We start from the raw sequence: 18135 nt of genomic DNA on the forward strand, positions 1-18135 counted from the left end.
CTGGCCACGACATGTCCAGTGACGTCCCAGAGCACTATGGCGCGGTCTGCGACTCCAGTTTGACTCTAAAATGTTTTCAGAGGGTCACAAATCCACATACAATGTTCAGAACCTTCTGTTCAGGAAGGTTCAGGAAGAAACTCACAGTTTACCTGCAGAGCGGCGCTGCACAGCGTGACGCCAATAACAACAGATTAGCTTCAAACCATTTATTCTGACTGCAGCCTCAGCCTGAGACGGTGTGTGTGTGTGTGTGTGTGTACTGACTTCCTCTGCTTCTTCTCCAGGTCGTGGTTGCGGCTCTGTTGACCCTCCAGGTGAAGTTTGGTGTCCTGCAGCTCAGCCGTCAGTCGCTGCGTTTTCTTCTTCAGCTGCTGGATGTTCCGCTGCAACTCCTCGTGATCCGCCTGCAGGTCGCTGATCTGCAAACACATACTGCAACTCAGAACGAAAATAAGTTCATTTAAATGCACTGGAAAAAAGACTGATAGAAAAGATTTTTCCACACGCCTGTGGAAAAGATAAAAATAATCAAAGATAAACTTTTTAATCCCGTGAGGAAATGTTCTCTTATCAGAAACATTTGTCTCCTCTCCAACACGTGATGTCATCACCCCAAGAAAAAAGTAATTTGCATCCGATTGGCCAAGTGGTCAGTGCACGTGCTTCCAACAAGGAAGGCTCCTGGTTTAAGATCGTTCGTGCCCGGTTGTCATGTAACATGTAGACACGCCCACCAAGCCAGTCCGCCTTAAGCACGACACGCCCACCGAGCCAGTCTGCGTTAAGCGTGACACGCCCACCGAGCCAGTCTGCGGCAAGTGCGACACGCCCAGGGGCCAGTTTACGTTAAGTGCTACACGCCCACAGAGCCAGTTTACGTTAAGTGCTACACGCCCACAGAGCCAGTTTACGTTAAGTGCTACACGCCCACCGAGCCAGTTTACGTTAAGTGCGACACGCCCACCAAGCCCGTTTACGTTAAGTGCGACACGCCCACCTTGCCAGTTCACGTTAAGTGCGACACGCCCACCGAGCCAGTTCACGTTAAGTGCGACACGCCCACCGAGCCAGTTCACGTTAAGTGCGACACGCCCACTGAGCCAGTTCACGTTAAGTGCGACACGCCCACCGAGCCAGTTTGCGTTAAGTGCGACACGCCCACCGAGCCAGTCTGCATTAAGTGCGACACGCCCACCGAGCCAGTCTGCATTAAGTGCGACACACCCACCGAGCCAGTTTACGTTAAGTGCGACACGCCCACCGAGCCAGTCTGCATTAAGTGCGACACGCCCACTGAGCCAGTCTGCATTAAGTGCGACACGCCCACCGAGCCAGTCTGCATTAAGTGCGACACGCCCACCGAGCCAGTTTACGTTAAGTGTGACACGCCCACCAAGCCAGTCTGCATTAAGTGGGACACGCCCACCGAGCCAGTCTGCATTAAGTGCGACACGCCCACCGAGCCAGTTTACGTTAAGTGTGACACGCCCACCAAGCCAGTCTGCATTAAGTGGGACACGCCCACCGAGCCAGTTTACTTTAAGTGGGACACACCCACCGAGCCAGTCTGTGCTTCGTAAGACACACCCACATGGTCTTTGGGAGAATGACTTACCATCACCCTGTTGTTCCGCCCCTTCGTCTCTTCACAGAGGGGTGTGTCACAGTGTATTTTTGTTTGTTTTGAAGCCACCTGGTGCCAGCGCTGTGCCGCCATGCGTCCACTCACCCGCCTCTCCAGCTGCCGTTTGTTCTGCTGCTCCACCTCCAGCTTGTCCTCAAACTCCTGCTGCAGTCGTTTCTTGGTGAACTCAATCTCCCTGATGGCTCGGTCGTACTTCAGCCTCCACTCTCCTCCTGCGACATCAGTAGGTTCACGTCATCTCAAGCTGTCGCCCTAATCAGGTTTGTGTGTCAGCATCTGTTGCTTTGATACCGGGATTAATCAAAACACGCAAACCTCACGTGTTTACAACATGGAAAAATGTAGTATTACTCAGAACCACAGTAAATAAATGTATCATCAGCCTGTGCATAGGAAAATGTATCCCACCAACTCCCCACAGCTCTTAATAACAGGTCTGTGTTAGAAATCCAAATGGTCTTTCTCGCCGTCCACCCCCCCGCCCCCCCAAAAAATAAAATGAAAAATAAAATTCCTGAATATGTCTTAGCAAATGGTCCTGATTACTTCCTAGAAAGATGGAGTCATTTTGCCCTTCACATTCTTTTAACACCATGTTGGTGTTTACAGTTAACACCTGGACTGAAGCTCTCTTACAAACATTCTATCTACAACCTATAGAGCAAAGATCAATTCTGCACTGACAGAGCCGGCTGGCGTCCTGTCTGCAACGCGGCTGAGACCAGCATCCTGGAGTCGTTCTTCATTTTTAAGGGATCCATTTCTAATGCACTTCTTCACATACCATTTTTCTTGGCTTTTTTCAACGCATCGATCGAACGTCACCTCCACACAGAGAGCAGGCACTTTATTACAGTGTGAATGAATTTTCAGCATCTGACAAGTCTGCGGTGGAGACTGTGCACATTCAGCTCGTGCTGGGATCAGGATCTGATGACCATATCTGTGTCAGAGCGCCTCCTCACTGCTCACGTTCCTACAACTTCACGAAAACTACATTAAAGACTTTTTTACAAATGATAGTTAGAATAAAATTTAAGACCAACCTAACAACCTAATATATCAATGGCAAAGAAGTTGAGGACACATTTATAATATTTCGAAGTAAATCAAAAATAAGTACTGAAAAATTATTACTCAACTACAGCTTACAACAACTTATCGAGCTTGATGCTTGCAGCTGTCCCGATTGTCTAACCTTCTCAACCGCCCTGAGCAAGCATGCAGGTGACAGTGGTAAGAAAAAACTCACACTGGTGATAATGAGGAAGAACCCTCAAGCAGACTAGACTCAGAGGGCTGACCCAGTTACAAGGTTTTCACAAATTTCTTTTCAAACAGAAGAAACAGAAAACAAACAAAACAAAACAAAACAAAACAAAAAACAGAACAGCAACAAAAACAGAGTCCATTATTGAGATAAAAGATGATAAAAGACATTGGTGCAACAGGTAGGGTGTCCTGAGGTCAGTCCGGCGGCCAGGGGTGCAGGGCCAGTACACATTAACGGTCTCATCAATGCCACTTTAGTAAGAGTCGGTATCAATATCATCGTTATTATCATCAAAATTATTCTCATTATTAATATATAACGGCATAGAAATTTCACACAGACCTGATGTCAGAAGAAGTTACTGCAGAACATGTGGTCCAACTAGTTAACTATCAGCTGATGGATGGATAGTTAGTGGTAATTAATTAATTCTTTAAGCATCAATTAGAAGCCAGGTTCCCACCCTGGGATCCAACACCTCATTAGTGGCACACCAAAAATCAGAGGGGAGTCCCAGGGTTTCGTTTGCCTTGATGTCATCAAAATTAACACTTCTTGGACGATCACAACTAAACATCATTTTCTTTGAATGATCCAAAGAGGAAAAAAGGGGGTAAACTACAATGATAACAACCCCACCCCCACAAAAAGAAGTGGAATGAATCACTTTATTATTTTGGTTTAATTAGGTACCAATAGGAAAGACTCCAATGACAAAAGGTTGGAAAGATCTCAATTAGGCGCATCATAAATACATTTTGTTTGTAATTCAATCACATAAAATTCAGTTTTACAGATTTCAGTATCAAAACGCACTGACAAAGTGGATATAGGGGAGGGGAGATTTTAGGGGAGGTGATGGTCTAGTGGTTAAGCATTGGGCTTGAGACCAGAAGATGCTCAGTTCGAATCCCAGCATGACTGGAAAATCACTAAGGGCCCTTGGGCAAGGCCTTTAATCCCCTAGTTGCTCCTAGTGTGTTAGTGAACACCGTGTATGGCAGCATCCTGACATCGGGGTGAATGTGAGGCATTATTGTAAAGCACTTTGAGCGTCTGATGCAGATGGAAAAGCGCTATATAAATGCAGTCCATTTACCACTTAAATTTGAAGTCATACTTGCATGAGTTCATCTGTACAATAAAATTTTTAAGCCCAACTAAATCAAGTCGGAGGAGATTTTAATTTATTCGCACTATTTAACAGATCAACACAAAGTGACACATTGAACTTTTTGAAACCATTCAGCCACAGCGATCTGAGGACAAATCAAAATGGATCAACAAACGATCAAAACGTTTTCGTATTTGTCTCCGAGAATAAAGCCTGATTCTAAGACCGTGAAGGTGCCCAGCAGCTTCTGACCGACTGGTCAAAGCCGCCCGCGCCTCTTAATGATTAATGTTCCCGGCTGCTCTCAGATATTTGTGTTATTTCATCCACAGTCTGACCTGAATCGTCGTCATCCATCTCTCCGTTGAGCTCAGATGCCCTGATGAGACGAGCCTCCATCACCTCCATCTCCATGGACTCCATCTGCTTCTTCATGCTGTCAAACTTGGTCTAACAGATGGAAGACGACGAGGAGCTAATGACTGTGGCAGCATCAACACATCTGTTCCCGCAGATTAGCCCCAAGAACTCCAGGCTTAGAGCCCAAACAGGAACACAGACACCAGCGCACTTCACGAGGAACACATTCAACGTCAGGAGGTCACAGGTCAAAGAGAAGGAAGTAATTCAACACCTTAACAAATATGTCATTTTAACGACTCTGCATTTTTCCCCACCGTTGTCACAGAAATGCGTTTTCCAAAATAAGACTCTCAAGCCTTCTCTTCAGACCAACATAAACACACGTGCACACGTGTCGCTGTATTTTTACAGTTCACTGTGGAAGAGTCAGCCACTCTCACAGAATAAAATCTCTCTCCTCAGCGTCTGGAGGTTCCGGAACATTTAGAAACACCGCAGATCTACAATGTGAGCAGCCAGTGGAAAGAATATCACAGCAAAGCCAATAAAATAAAAGACCAATCTGTCAAACGTGTCAAAGAGTGAGAGCAGAGACGCAGTTTCACAAGACGATTTTACAATTAAAGCATCACTGTGAGTGTGTGTTTGAACAACGACAACAAATGTTAATCCACAGCACTGCATCACAAAGGCATTCTCCAAAGAAACCTGTTTACTACCATGAGGACAAGCACGCTGTAACAATCTTATAATAATTGCTAGTGTGCTTCTGTCTGTCACCAGGAGGTCTCTGGATTACTCCTCAGCGGTCGCTGGACCAATCTGCTCGAAACTGGGCATGCGGGTTCAGTGGTGGGTGGAGCAGTGCAAACTTCATTATCATCCCAATTGGGCTAGAACCCTGAAAATTATTGGGGTCACAATAACACCTACTGTTTCCCTGTGGGATCCAGTTCAGCCAAATTTGGCAAGTGGGCTTGTGTTGCCAGGTGCATGTCTGCATTAGGACCCGAACGGGCCGGAACCCTGAAAGTTACTGGGGTCAGAAAACTTATCCAATATTTCTACATTCTATGGTCCAAATGCAAAACTGTATTTATTTGTAATTCTGGGGTGATTATCCACAATATCATGAGTGTCAGTCTCCGCCAAACGTGCCAAACATGTCTACTTTCTACATTTTTACAAATCACAGCTTTATGTGTCAACAAATTGTTTAGTCTTCACCAATAACTTTTTTTTAAGAACACTGGCTAAACCTAATCATGGGTTCCTCAAAGTTATTACATTATCATTATTATTGCAACAATTATCACAACTGTACTTAAGCTTTCTGAAAATGAGTAACATGGTGTATGTCTGACAATTTGATGGAACTGGGAAGTTAGAACAATGCAACATTTCAATAAATACAGTTTAAAAATCGTGATAAAACTGCATTATGTTCACTTTCAATAAGAAATTCAAACTCTTGGTTACCACCAAGTGTGACCGTGAAAAAAGAGGGAACAAGTTTTTAAATAAATTTAAAACTGTGTAAAATCACATTAGCATCAAACTACTTTTTACAAGTAAGATAATGGAGCTGTGTTGCACTAAACTTTACTTTATTGCTAAAGTGGTAATAGAGCCATAAAGTCTTTCCCGCCCTCGTTTTCCATCACAATAAGGTAGTTTCTTTTTAATTTGCTTTAAGAGCTCAGCTTGGAAAAAGACATCAACTGAAGGAACGGGTCAGTGCTTTAATGGCGCTGTGCAGCATTAGGCTGCTGATGTGCGACGCTTTTAATCAAAACAGACCTTAAGGAGGGAACACATATTCCAAAACAGACACAGTCTGCAAACAGGCACTGACGCCTGCTGTCGGCTGAGGCACATTAGTTTGGTGTGCAGCAGAGGTCGGGCGCCAACGCGTTTAAGTGTGTGTGTGTTTGCCCCATGTGTCAACGCATTCAAGCGTCTTACGCCAAATGAATGAATGGAAGATTATATTAACTGCCGAAATTCTTGGGATGTCTGTGTCTCTGAATCCACAGTGGCCCATGTGAACCCAAAAACCCTTCTACTGATCTGGGTGTGTTTTACACTTATGACAGAAATACGGCCCTTGATGGCACAACACACTGTGGCTGTCTTACTGCACAGCGAGAAAAAAATAATAAAACTGCAGGAAGGCGTGTACCTGCAGGTCCTTCATGTCCTTCTCCAGGCGAAGTCTCTCGGAGGCTTCAGTCTCCAGCAGCTGAGAGGCCGACTCACCGGCGTTTCGCTCGTCAGCCAGCTCCGAAGACAGCTCTGTGATCTGATGCAACACACACACACACACACACACATACACAGTAGAAATAATAACATGAGAGACAGTGTTTTTAAGTTGTCTGATGTCATGCTACATAAAAACACAGTAATATAACTAAGATGTTTGACATAGTGTTGTACAAGTATGTTTGATAAGCAGCTGTAACCAAAATTATCGACATCCCTATTTTTATGTACACATTTGAAAATATGTTCAGAAAAAAATGCAAATAACCCAAATTTGCAATTTTTTTTGTAAATGATGGCAATAACAGTGCCCAGCATCGATTCTGAAATCATTTGTCATTATTTCATTTATTTATTTATTTATTCACATTTCTGTGACTTTTTTCTTCGAGAAATTTTTACTTCTGTTACAAATGGTAATGTTGCCTCACAGCTGGTTCTCTCTGACTCTATCCGTGTGTGTGTGAGAGAGAGAGAGAGAGAGAGAGAGAGAGAGAGAGAGAGAGAGAGAGAGAGAGAGAGCTGTGTGTGCTTGTCTGTAGCAACAGTGCAGCGAGAAGTTGTAGGTTAACTGGAGGAGGTGAAAACAGCGCTGTGGTATCGATTCTGCTGTAAATGAGAATCTAAACCATATACTAATTTTATATATCAAGCCTGAATTAAACATGTATTATTTTGACTCCATCAGACATACAAAGGAGCATATCTCATATAGATATATACATATATACTATATACATATACATACATACATATATATACATACATACATACAACCCCTGGCAAAAATTATGGAATCACCAGCCTCGGAGGATGTTCATTCAGTTGTTTAATTTTGTAAAAAAAAAGCAGATCACAGACATGAAACAAAACTAAAGTGATTTCAAATGGCAACTTTCTGGCTTTAAAAAACACTATAAGAAATCAGGAAAAAAAATTGTGGCAGTCAGTAACGGTTACTTTTTTAGACAAAGCAGAGGGGAAAAAAAATATGGAATTACTCAATTCTGAGGAAAAAATTATGGAATCATGAAAAACAAAAGAACGCTCCAACACATCACTAGTATTTTGTTGCACCACCTCTGGCTTTTATAACAGCTTGCAGTCTCTGAGGCATGGACTTAATGAGTGACAAACAGTACTCTTCATCAATCTGGCTCCAACTTTCTCTGATTGCTGTTGCCAGATCAGCTTTGCAGGTTGGAGCCTTGTCATGGACCATTTTCTTCAACTTCCACCAAAGATTTTCAATTGGATTAAGATCTGGACTATTTGCAGACCATGACATTGACCCAATGTCTCTTTTTGCAAGGAATGTTTTCACAGTTTTTGCTCTATGGCAAGATGCATTATCATCTTGAAAAATGATTTCATCATCCCCAAACATCCTTTCAATTGATGGGATAAGAAAAGTGTCCAAAATATCAATGTAAACTTGTGCATTTATTGATGATATAATGACAGCCATCTCCCCAGTGCCTTTACCTGACATGCAGCCCCATATCATCAATGACTGTGGAAATTTACATGTTCTCTTCAGGCAGTCATCTTTCTAAATCTCATTGGAATGGCACCAAACAAAGGTTCCAGCATGATCACCTTGCCCAATGCAGATTCGAGATTCATCACTGAATATGACTTTCATCCAGTCATCCACAGTCCATGATTGCTTTTCCTTAGCCCATTGTAACCTTGTTTTTTTCTGTTTAGGTGTTAATGATGGCTTTCATTTAGCTTTTCTGTATGTAAATCCCATTTCCTTTAGGCGGTTTCTTACACTTCGGTCACAGACGTTGACTCCAGTTTCCTCCCATTCGTTCCTCATTTGTTTTGTTGTGCATTTTTGATTTTTGAGACATATTGCTTTAAGTTTTCTGTCTTGATGCTTTGATGTCTTCCTTGGTCTACCAGTATGTTTGCCTTTAACAACTTTCCCATGTTGTTTGTATTTGTTCCAGAGTTTAGACACAGCTGACTGTGAACAACCAACATCTTTTGCAACATTGCGTGATGATTTACCCTCTTTTAAGAGTTTGATATCCTCTCCTTTGTTTCAATTGACATCTCTCGTGTTGGAGTCATGATTCATGTCAGTCCACTTGGTGCAACAGCTCTCCAAGGTGTGATCACTCCTTTTTAGATGCAGACTAACGAGCAGATCTGATTTGATGCAGGTGTTAGTTTTGGGGATGAAAATTTACAGGGTGATTCCATAATTTTTTCCTCAGAATTGAGTGAGTCCATATTTTTTTCCCTCTGCTCGGTCTAAAAAAGTAACCGTTACTGACTGCCACAATTTTTTTTCTTGATTTCTTATAGTGTTTCTTAAAGCCAGAAAGTTGGCATTTGAAATGACTTTAGTTTGTGTCATGTCTGTGATCTGCTTTTTTTCTACAAAATTAAACAACTGAATGAACATCCTCCGAGGCCGGTGATTCCATAATTATTGCCAGGGGTTGTATATACAGTAGTGTTTAGAATAATAGTAGTGCTATGTGACTAAAAAGATTAATCCAGGTTTTGAGTATATTTCTTATTGTTACATGGGAAACAAGGTACCAGTAGATTCAGTAGATTCTCACAAATCCAACAAGACCAAGCATTAGGGCTGTCACAATTATTACAATATTCGTCAATGGTGATTATTTTTCATATTTGCGATTATTTTTCATATTTGCGATTACCGTGAATTATTTATTTTATCCACAACGCATAAAACGACTCAGAATCTGATGTCATTGTGCTGTAGCCTCGCTCTCGTCTAAAGGCGGGACAATAACATGGAGGCTGAAGAGCGAGCCGTCCTGCCGTTTGGATAAGACGGCCAATTAAAACAGTGGCCGAAGCCGTCTAAAATGCGGAGCTGCCGGTGCGTGTGTGTGTGTGTGTGTGCGTGCGGAGTCAACAGGCTGCAGAATCAGAGGCAGGGGGTGCGTGAGGGAGATTGCTGAATGCAGGCGCGACACGTTAAAGTCTGAGAACCATCAGTGCGCATCAAGCGCGGAGCAGAGAGAGGATTTTAACCCGAGTGAACAAGTAAAAAAAAAAAAAAACCAAAATGTGAAGCTGCTTTTACTTCTCTATGAACTTTCTCTTAAGGTGTGATTCTGCCGTTACCGTCCTGTTCACACCATGTGCGTGTTGTATGTTGAATTTATGAGATCATGAGATGAAATAAACGGTCAAATAGCTTTAAAAACATATTTAAAAAATGAGAATATATGAATGAACTGAGCCACAAAAAAACAAAAAACCCTGACATGGAGAAGCTGTGGTGATGTTCAGATGCACAGATCACAAAAAGCAGGTGAGAACTCTGAACTTTAACAGCTGTTATTTTCCAAAGGTATTTATTTGTTCAATCTTGAGCTTAATGCTGTGTTTAAGCACAAAATGTGACTGATGAGGAGAAACAATTTCAGAAATGCAACAGAAACAACCACAAATCAGAAAAAGTTGGGACTGTATGTAAAATGAAAATAAAAATGTTGCACCATTCCGTTTCTCCCCTCACAGAAGCCAAACATTCTTCCAGAGTTGTGTAATTATACTACAATAGTAGAATATAAAGAAGGGGGGGGGGGGGGACAATATATTCGTCAATCGCAATTATCTGTCTGACAATTAATCGTCTCCAGAAATTCCTAATTGTGACAGCCCTACCAAGCATTCATGATACGCACACTCTTAAGGCTATGAAATTGGGCTATTAGTAAAAAAAAAAGTAGAAAAGGGGGTGTTCACAATAATAGTAGTGTGGCATTCAGTCAGTGAGTTTGTCAGTTTTGTGGAACAAACAGGTGTGAATCAGGTGTCCCCTATTTAAGGATGAAGCCAGCACCTGTTGAACATGCTTTTCTCTTTGAAAGCCTGAGGAAAATGGGACGTTCAAGACATTGTTCAGAAGACCAGCGTAGTTTGAATAAAAGGTGGATTGGAGAGGGGAAAACTTATATGCAGGTGCAAAAGATTATAGGCTGTTCATCTACAATGATCTCCAATGCTTTAAAATGGACAAAAAACAAAGACTTGTGGAAGAAAACAGAAAACAACCATCAAAATGGATAGAAGAATAACCAGAATGGCAAAGGCTCACCCATTGATCAGCTCCAGGATGATCAAAGACAGTCTGGATTTACCTGTAAGTGCTGTGACAGTTAGAAGACGCCTGTGTGAAGCTAACTTATTTGCAAGAATCCCCCACAAAGTCCCTCTGTTAAATAAAAGACATGTGCAGAAGTTACAATTTGCCAAAGAACACATCAACTGGCCTAAAGAGAAATGGAGGAATATTTTGTGGACTGATGAGAGTAAAATTGTTCTTTTTGGGTCCAAGGGCCTCAGACACTTTGCGAGATAACCCCCAAACTCTGAATTCAAGCCACAGGTCACAATGAAGACAGTGAAGCATGGTGGTGCAAGCAACATGATATGGGTATGTTTTTCCTGCTATGGTGTTGGGCCTATATATCGCATACCAGGTATCATGGATCAGTTTGGATATGTCAAAATACTTGAAGAGGTCATGTTGCCTTATGCTGAAGAGGACATGCCCTTGAAATGGGTGTTTCAACAAGACAATAACCCCAAGCACACTAGTAAACAAGCAAAATCTTGGTTCCAAATCAACAAAAATAATGCCTCGCAGATGTGAAGAAATCATGAAAAACTGTGGTTATACAACTAAATACTAGGTTAGTGATTCACAGGATTGCTAAAAAAGCAGTTTGAACATAATAGTTTTGAGTTTGTAGCATCAACAGCAGATGCTACTATTATTGTAAACACCCCCTTTTCTACTTTTTTTTACTAATAGCCCAATTTCATAGCCTTAAGAGTGTGCATATCATGAATGCTTGGTCTTGTTGGATTTGTGAGAATCTACTGAATCTACTGGTACCTTGTTTCCCATGTAACAATAAGAAATATACTCAAAACCTGGATTAATCTTTTTAGTCACATAGCACTACTATTATTCTGAACACTACTGTGTGTGTATATATATATATATATATATATATATATATATACACACACACACACACACAACGAAATTATAAACGCAACACTTTTGGTTTTGCTCCCATTTTGTATGAGATGAACTCAAAGATCAAACTTTTTCCACATACACAATATCACCATTTCCCTCAAATATTGTTCACAAACCAGTCTAAATCTGTGATAGTGAGCACTTCTCCTTTGCTGAGATAATCCATCCCACCTCACAGGTGTGCCATATCAAGATGCTGTTTAGACACCATGATTAGTGCACAGGTGTGCCTTAGACTGCCCACAATAAAAGGCCACTCTGAAAGGTGCAGTTTTGTTTTATTGGGGGGGGATACCAGTCAGTATCTGGTGTGACCACCATTTGCCTCATGCAGTGCAACACATCTCCTTCGCATAGAGTTGATCAGGTTGTCAATTGTGGCCTGTGGAATGTTGGTCCACTCCTCTTCAATGGCTGTGCGAAGTTGCTGGATATTGGCAGGAACTGGTACACGCTGTCGTATACGCCGGTCCAGAGCATCCCAAACATGCTCAATGGGTGACATGTCCGGTGAGTATGCCGGCCATGCAAGAACTGGGACATTTCCAGCTTCCAAGAATTGTGTACAGATCCTTGCAACATGGGGCTGTGCATTATCCTGCTGCAACATGAGGTGATGTTCTTGGATGTTGGCACAACAATGGGCCTCAGGATCTTGTCACAGTATCTCTGTGCATTCAAAATGCCATCAATAAAATGCACCTGTGTTCTTCGTCCATAACAGACGCCTGCCCATACCATAACCCCACCGTCACCATGGGCCACTCGATCCACAACACTGACATCAGAAAACCACTCACCCACACGACGCCACACACGCTGTCTGCCATCTGCCCTGAACAGTGTGCACTAGGATTCATCCGTAAAGAGAACACCTCTCCAACGTGCCAAACGCCAGCGAATGTGAGCATTTGCCCACTCAAGTCGGTTACGACGACGAACTGGAGTCAGGTCGAGACCCCGATGAGGACTACCAGCATACAGATGAGCTTCCCTGAGACAGCCGAGTGGCTGGTCTCAGACGATCTTGGAGGTGAACATGCTGGATGTGGAGGTCCTGGGCTGGTGTGGTTACACGTGGTCTGCGGTTGTGAGGCTGGTTGGATGTACTGCCAAATTCTCTGAAACACCTTTGGAGACGGCTTATGGTAGAGAAATGAACATTCAATACACGAGCAACAGCTCTGGTTGACATTCCTACTGTCAGCATGCCAATTGCACGCTCCCTCAAATGTGCGACATCTGTGGCATTGTGCTATGTGATAAAACTGCACCTTTCAGAGTGGCCTTTTACTGTGGGCAGTCTAAGGCACACCTGTGCACTAATCATGGTGTCTAATCAGCATCTTGATATGGCACACCTGTGAGGTGGGATGGATTATCTCAACAAAGGAGAAGTGCTCACTATCACAGATTTAGACTGGTTTGTGAACAATATTTGAGGGAAATGGTGATATTGTGTATGTGGATAAAGTTTTAGATCTTTGAATTCATCTCATACAAAATGGGAGCAAAACCAAAAGTGTCGCATTTATAATTTTGTTGAGTGTATGAATTGGAATCCAAAATTGCGATGTAGTCCATGATGTCATGCACTGACTTCATGTACTTCCAAAAGCAAACAAACAAAAAAAAACAACAAAAAGACTTTGTGTAGTTCCTCAGTCAAGTGGAAAATCATGTCAGAAATTTATCCAGCTTTTCATCCTAACAGCTCTTCATGCCTCCAGACGGCTCATGGTGTAGTGGATTTGATTTTTTGTGGTAGAAGAATTAGCAGCGTCAGTTAGCTCCTTCAAATCGTCACCCGCCAGAAAAATAAATTCCGCTATGTTTAGCTAAACAATGCCCTCAGCCCTCAGTAGCGTGAGCGTGCACGGTAGTTGGGGTATGCAATAGCACATTTCACATAGCACCAAAATTGCATGCTAAAAAAGAACTATTGCACAGTTAATGAAACACAACGGCAAATGGTATGAATAATCCATGTCACGTGACATACAACCCACCAATCGAATGACAAGGATCCACTCAGCTGTTATATAATGACCTTTAAACACTGACCATCTCTGTCAATGTTACGGGCTGATATTTCACAAATACCAGTTTTAGTGCCGTTAACCAGATTTAGACTGATTTAACCTAGATGTTTAATACGTTTTGTCATTAAGTTAAAAACCCAATGTGATGTTTTATGAACCAAAAAAATCATCTACCGAAGGTTAAAATGCCCCGTTTGTTTTCCTCCAGAAGGATTTCAACTGCCTCGGAGAAGCATCTGGCTTCTTTTCATTTGCCCTCCCCTACAGTCTGGGGTTGTCAAGGCCACTCCAGACTCTATGCATACAGGGACAGAGACTGATATGAACTCATCTGCATACATGATGTACCCCCCCCCCCACTCCTACTCCCCTCACTTGTTTCTATATTTTTGTTTGAGGTAATTGGGTGTGAAGATGAATTGCTCTTTTAGGGATCAATAAAGTTGTTTGAATCTTGAATATTCACATGACAAATTGTATGCAACTTATGTTCAGGTCACAAACTTTTCTCCTTTTTTTGTTGTGTATGTGTGGTCACGTGTCTGTACCCGACTCTCCAGGCGGTCGTTGCCCAGTCTCAGCTCATTCCTCTCTTTTTCCACCTTCTCCAACTTTTGCTTCAGTTGCTGGATCTCCTCCTGCAACAGAAAAGACAAACAATTTTAAAGATGTCATGTTTGTGACAATACAGCAAATAAAGTCCACCAACCAGCATATAAGCGTATCATATTTTTCAAACTTATAATTTAAAAGAAAAAAGCAAAGTGATGCCTCTCAGCTGGATTTACGTGTTTGTTTACGATGGAATTTCCTCTAAAAGCGTTGTCCAAAATGGTTCATGATGCTGTGGTGTAGGTTTTTGAGGTGTGTCTTTTGGCAGGAAATACGTATATATTAGGGGTGCAACGATACATAAAAATCACGGTTCGGTACGTACTTCGGTTCTGAGGTCACGGTTCGGTCCATCGGCAAAACCTAAATTTGCTTGTTGTTTAAACCAACAATTTATTGTAACATTATACAAACAGGAAAATAAAATAATTGCAAAGTGCTGCCTGGAAATAAGTTAAATAAAATGTTCTCAAATAAATGACAAATGTATCAAATATTATAAAAAATATATTCCTACTAAACAGCTTTGAACAAAACCTTTCCACAAGTAAAGAGCAGCACAAACTTTCCAGCATGAAGCCCTGTTCAATTTTATTCAACCTTCACATTTTTTGCCAGAAAAATTAACTTGTCCAAAACTGTCACTCTGTATAAGGGATTTTTTTTAAGACTTCTTTGTCTTCCGGCTGTTCCCGTTAGGGGTCGCCACAGCAGATCAATCGTTTCCATCTCACCCTGTCCTCTGTATCTTCCTCTGTCACATTAACCACCTGCAATTAATGTTAAAGAATCCCTTTACTTTTGTACAATTTATTTTATTTTCTATCTCTTTCTATTAACTGTTAAAATAATGTTTGTTAATATATCTTTTTAAATAAAGTTTTGAAAACAAAAACATTGTGGGAGAGGTAAAAAGTGAGGAAAAAAATCCTTAAAATATTTAGAACCACAACTAAACTGCTAGTTTGTTTATTTATTTTGACATTAAAATGGTCCATCACTTATTAAAATAAAATAAATTCTCAAGGCCAGGGCTTCTCAAAGTCTGGAGACTATTCAATCACAGCGCAGCAAACGAGGTCAGTAGGCTGAGCGACTCTGAGTGAGGAGGATTGTAGATATCCCTCCGCTCAGCGCTTTCAGGCTGCTGCAGGCAGCGGAGGAGGGGGAGACCCGGTGCCACTCGGTGACAACAGAGACTTTCACTTTCAGTTGCCCAACATCACAAAAGTCGCTGGTAACACCAGAAAAAGTCACTTTTGAGAAAATAAGTCTTCAACAGGGTTTGGAAAGTCACCAGATTTAGCAAGAAAGTTGCTAAGTTGGTAACACTGAATGTAAACACACGCTACGTGATGCAGCCCTGTAGCGAACTGAACGGCCCGTACTGAAACGGTTCAATACAAATATATGTACCATTACACCCTTAGTATATATGCACAAAATAAAAATAAGTTACCAGGAATTAAAAAAAAATAAATCTAAATATGAATTAAAAAAAAAAAGAATACTGGAGGTAAAAACAAAATCAACTCAAATCAAAAAGAAAGGCTGATGGCTCAGATATTTTATCCTAATCAGTCCACTTGGGGTTCCAGTGAACCCATATATTTACAGAACATTTATACTTATTCGGCTGAAATTTTATGGAATTGTCAACAATACAGTTGTCTTAAATACTGAGTTTTTGCACTCACTGAAACGTTGTGTGCAAAAAAGGAGAAAAAGTATCAAAAGTCTTTCTAAATGAACTATGGTTTATCAGCCAGATACTCAAAATCGTTTTCCAGATTAGTTGCTAAATGGCCCCACCTAGTTATATTACAGATACCTGCGACAACGGTATGAATAAAAACATGTTAACAGCATGAAAAAAAAACAAGAAGTTCTGATCTAGTCCACGTGGACTCCCAGTGGACAGATTAGTAAATTACACAATGTCTATTAACGAGGGTTAAAATGAGGAACTTGCAGATGTGAAATTTCTGTTGGACCTCAGTGTACCTTAACATCATTTTCAAAATAATTTTCTTCTGAGACAGACAGCAAAAACTGAACTGTGCAGTCAGATGTGATGTTTACTGTATCTGGGTCAGACGCTTTCTAGACAGCAGGGGACGTGTCACTGCTTTTGGCTGTAATGAATCTGAGCTGATTGATATGACAAGTGGAGTTCCCCAAGGTTTAATCCTTGGACTCTTATTTCAGTGAAAGCTGATTTTCACTGGAGTACCAGACCTTAGATTTGGAGCTGCTGATTCTTCGTCTGACCCCTTAATTTTGTCACCCATTTTTCAATTTAGTCTTAAGCTGCGTTTACACATAACGACGTCAAGTCACCCTGTTACCACACGTTATGATTAATGGCACATGTTGATGGAGAATTATCAGGAATCATTACGCACGGTCAAGAATAGTGTTCCGCGTTGTTGTGCGCTATTGCACATAACAGCGCATCGTTAAGTTCTGTCACGTTGTGAACGAGGCGAACTGTCTTCACACACACACACACACACACCCATATTCATCCAGATCGCTCCAGTTTTTCAGAAGAACATTTTCATCTCGCTTTTATTCATCAACAATAACGCACATTTACACAGTTTTAGTCAGTGTTTTTAGAACATTGGTGCCATCTCGTCATTGTCTCGTCTTAGTCATGGGAAAAAGGGTTGTTGACAAACATATTTCTTCTCGTTTCATCTGACGAAATTAACACTACACCAGATGTCAAGGTGGGACATTACATGAAACCAGCATGTTGGTACGCACCAGTACTACCTGTGAAGGTGTAATTGTCTTCATACTCACGTCCTTGCCACGGATCTGCTCCTCTGTGAGCTGCACCTCGATGAGAGGCCTGACAGTGGTGAAGAGCTTCCACCAAGGCCAGTCTTTGACACCACGGTTCTTCTTAATGTTCTTCTGGATGCAACGGATGGCCAGATTCTGAATCTGTCAAGCACACAAAAGCATTGAGGTGACAAACACCACCCAAGTAAAGACAACTGTGATGAGGATTGTATGTTTTCAAAGCAGCAGCTGCTTTCAATGAGTTTGTAACCAGAAGAGGACGGGATGAGCTCTCCTCTATATGCTGATGTGTCAAGTGGAAAAAAAAAACAAAAAAAACACATGGATGCAGCATCTGTGAGGTGCCACACTGGACAGTGAAGGGACAATTTAATACTCAGATTAGTGATGGTGTGCATTCTTTAAAATACTTCCAAGACAAGTGAAACGACTGATCTGTTAGAACCGGGGGCTGAATGACACACTAGCTCCATATGATATGATACATGTATCACGATTTGACACATATTACAATACCCAATGACACTGTTTACACTATGTAGTGTACAACAGAAAGAACAATTTAACAGTTTCCTCTTTAATTCATGAAAGAAGAGTCATCGAACTGGTGTCAGGAGATCACCCAAGTATACAGCTAGGCTAAATACTGTATGAATCAAATTGATGAACTGGTTCTTGAGATATTGCACTAACAAGTAAAAATGGAGGGATTGACAGACAGACATGCTGATCACTATACCCCCCCATATTTCATACCGGGGGAGTCCGAACTCATAAATAATGCTCTCTCTCTCAATATTATATATATATACACACACACATACATATACATATATATATACATATATACACACACATACATATACATATATATACATATATACACACACATACATATACATATATATACATATATATACACACACATACATATATATATATATATACATACAC

The 18135-nt window shown here is 41.4% G+C and overlaps 1 protein-coding gene across 5 annotated transcripts in view; it reads right to left on the bottom strand.

The window, feature by feature from the left end:
- Positions 1–18135, bottom strand: part of myo18ab (myosin XVIIIAb) — a 257478-nt gene that overhangs the window by 63571 nt on the left and 175772 nt on the right. For all 5 annotated transcript variants that reach the window (XM_034169042.1, XM_034169044.1, XM_034169043.1 and 2 more), the window contains 6 exons: positions 17179–17322; positions 14304–14393; positions 6581–6700; positions 4374–4485; positions 1733–1860; positions 268–422 (listed from right to left, as the gene is read on the bottom strand). In XM_034169042.1, coding sequence (XP_034024933.1) covers positions 268–422; positions 1733–1860; positions 4374–4485; positions 6581–6700; positions 14304–14393; positions 17179–17322 — 749 coding nt within the window. The remainder of the gene's footprint in view (positions 1–267; positions 423–1732; positions 1861–4373; positions 4486–6580; positions 6701–14303; positions 14394–17178; positions 17323–18135) is intronic.

Source organism: Thalassophryne amazonica, chromosome 4 (genome assembly GCF_902500255.1).
Source record: "Thalassophryne amazonica chromosome 4, fThaAma1.1, whole genome shotgun sequence".
NCBI lineage: Eukaryota > Metazoa > Chordata > Actinopteri > Batrachoidiformes > Batrachoididae > Thalassophryne > Thalassophryne amazonica.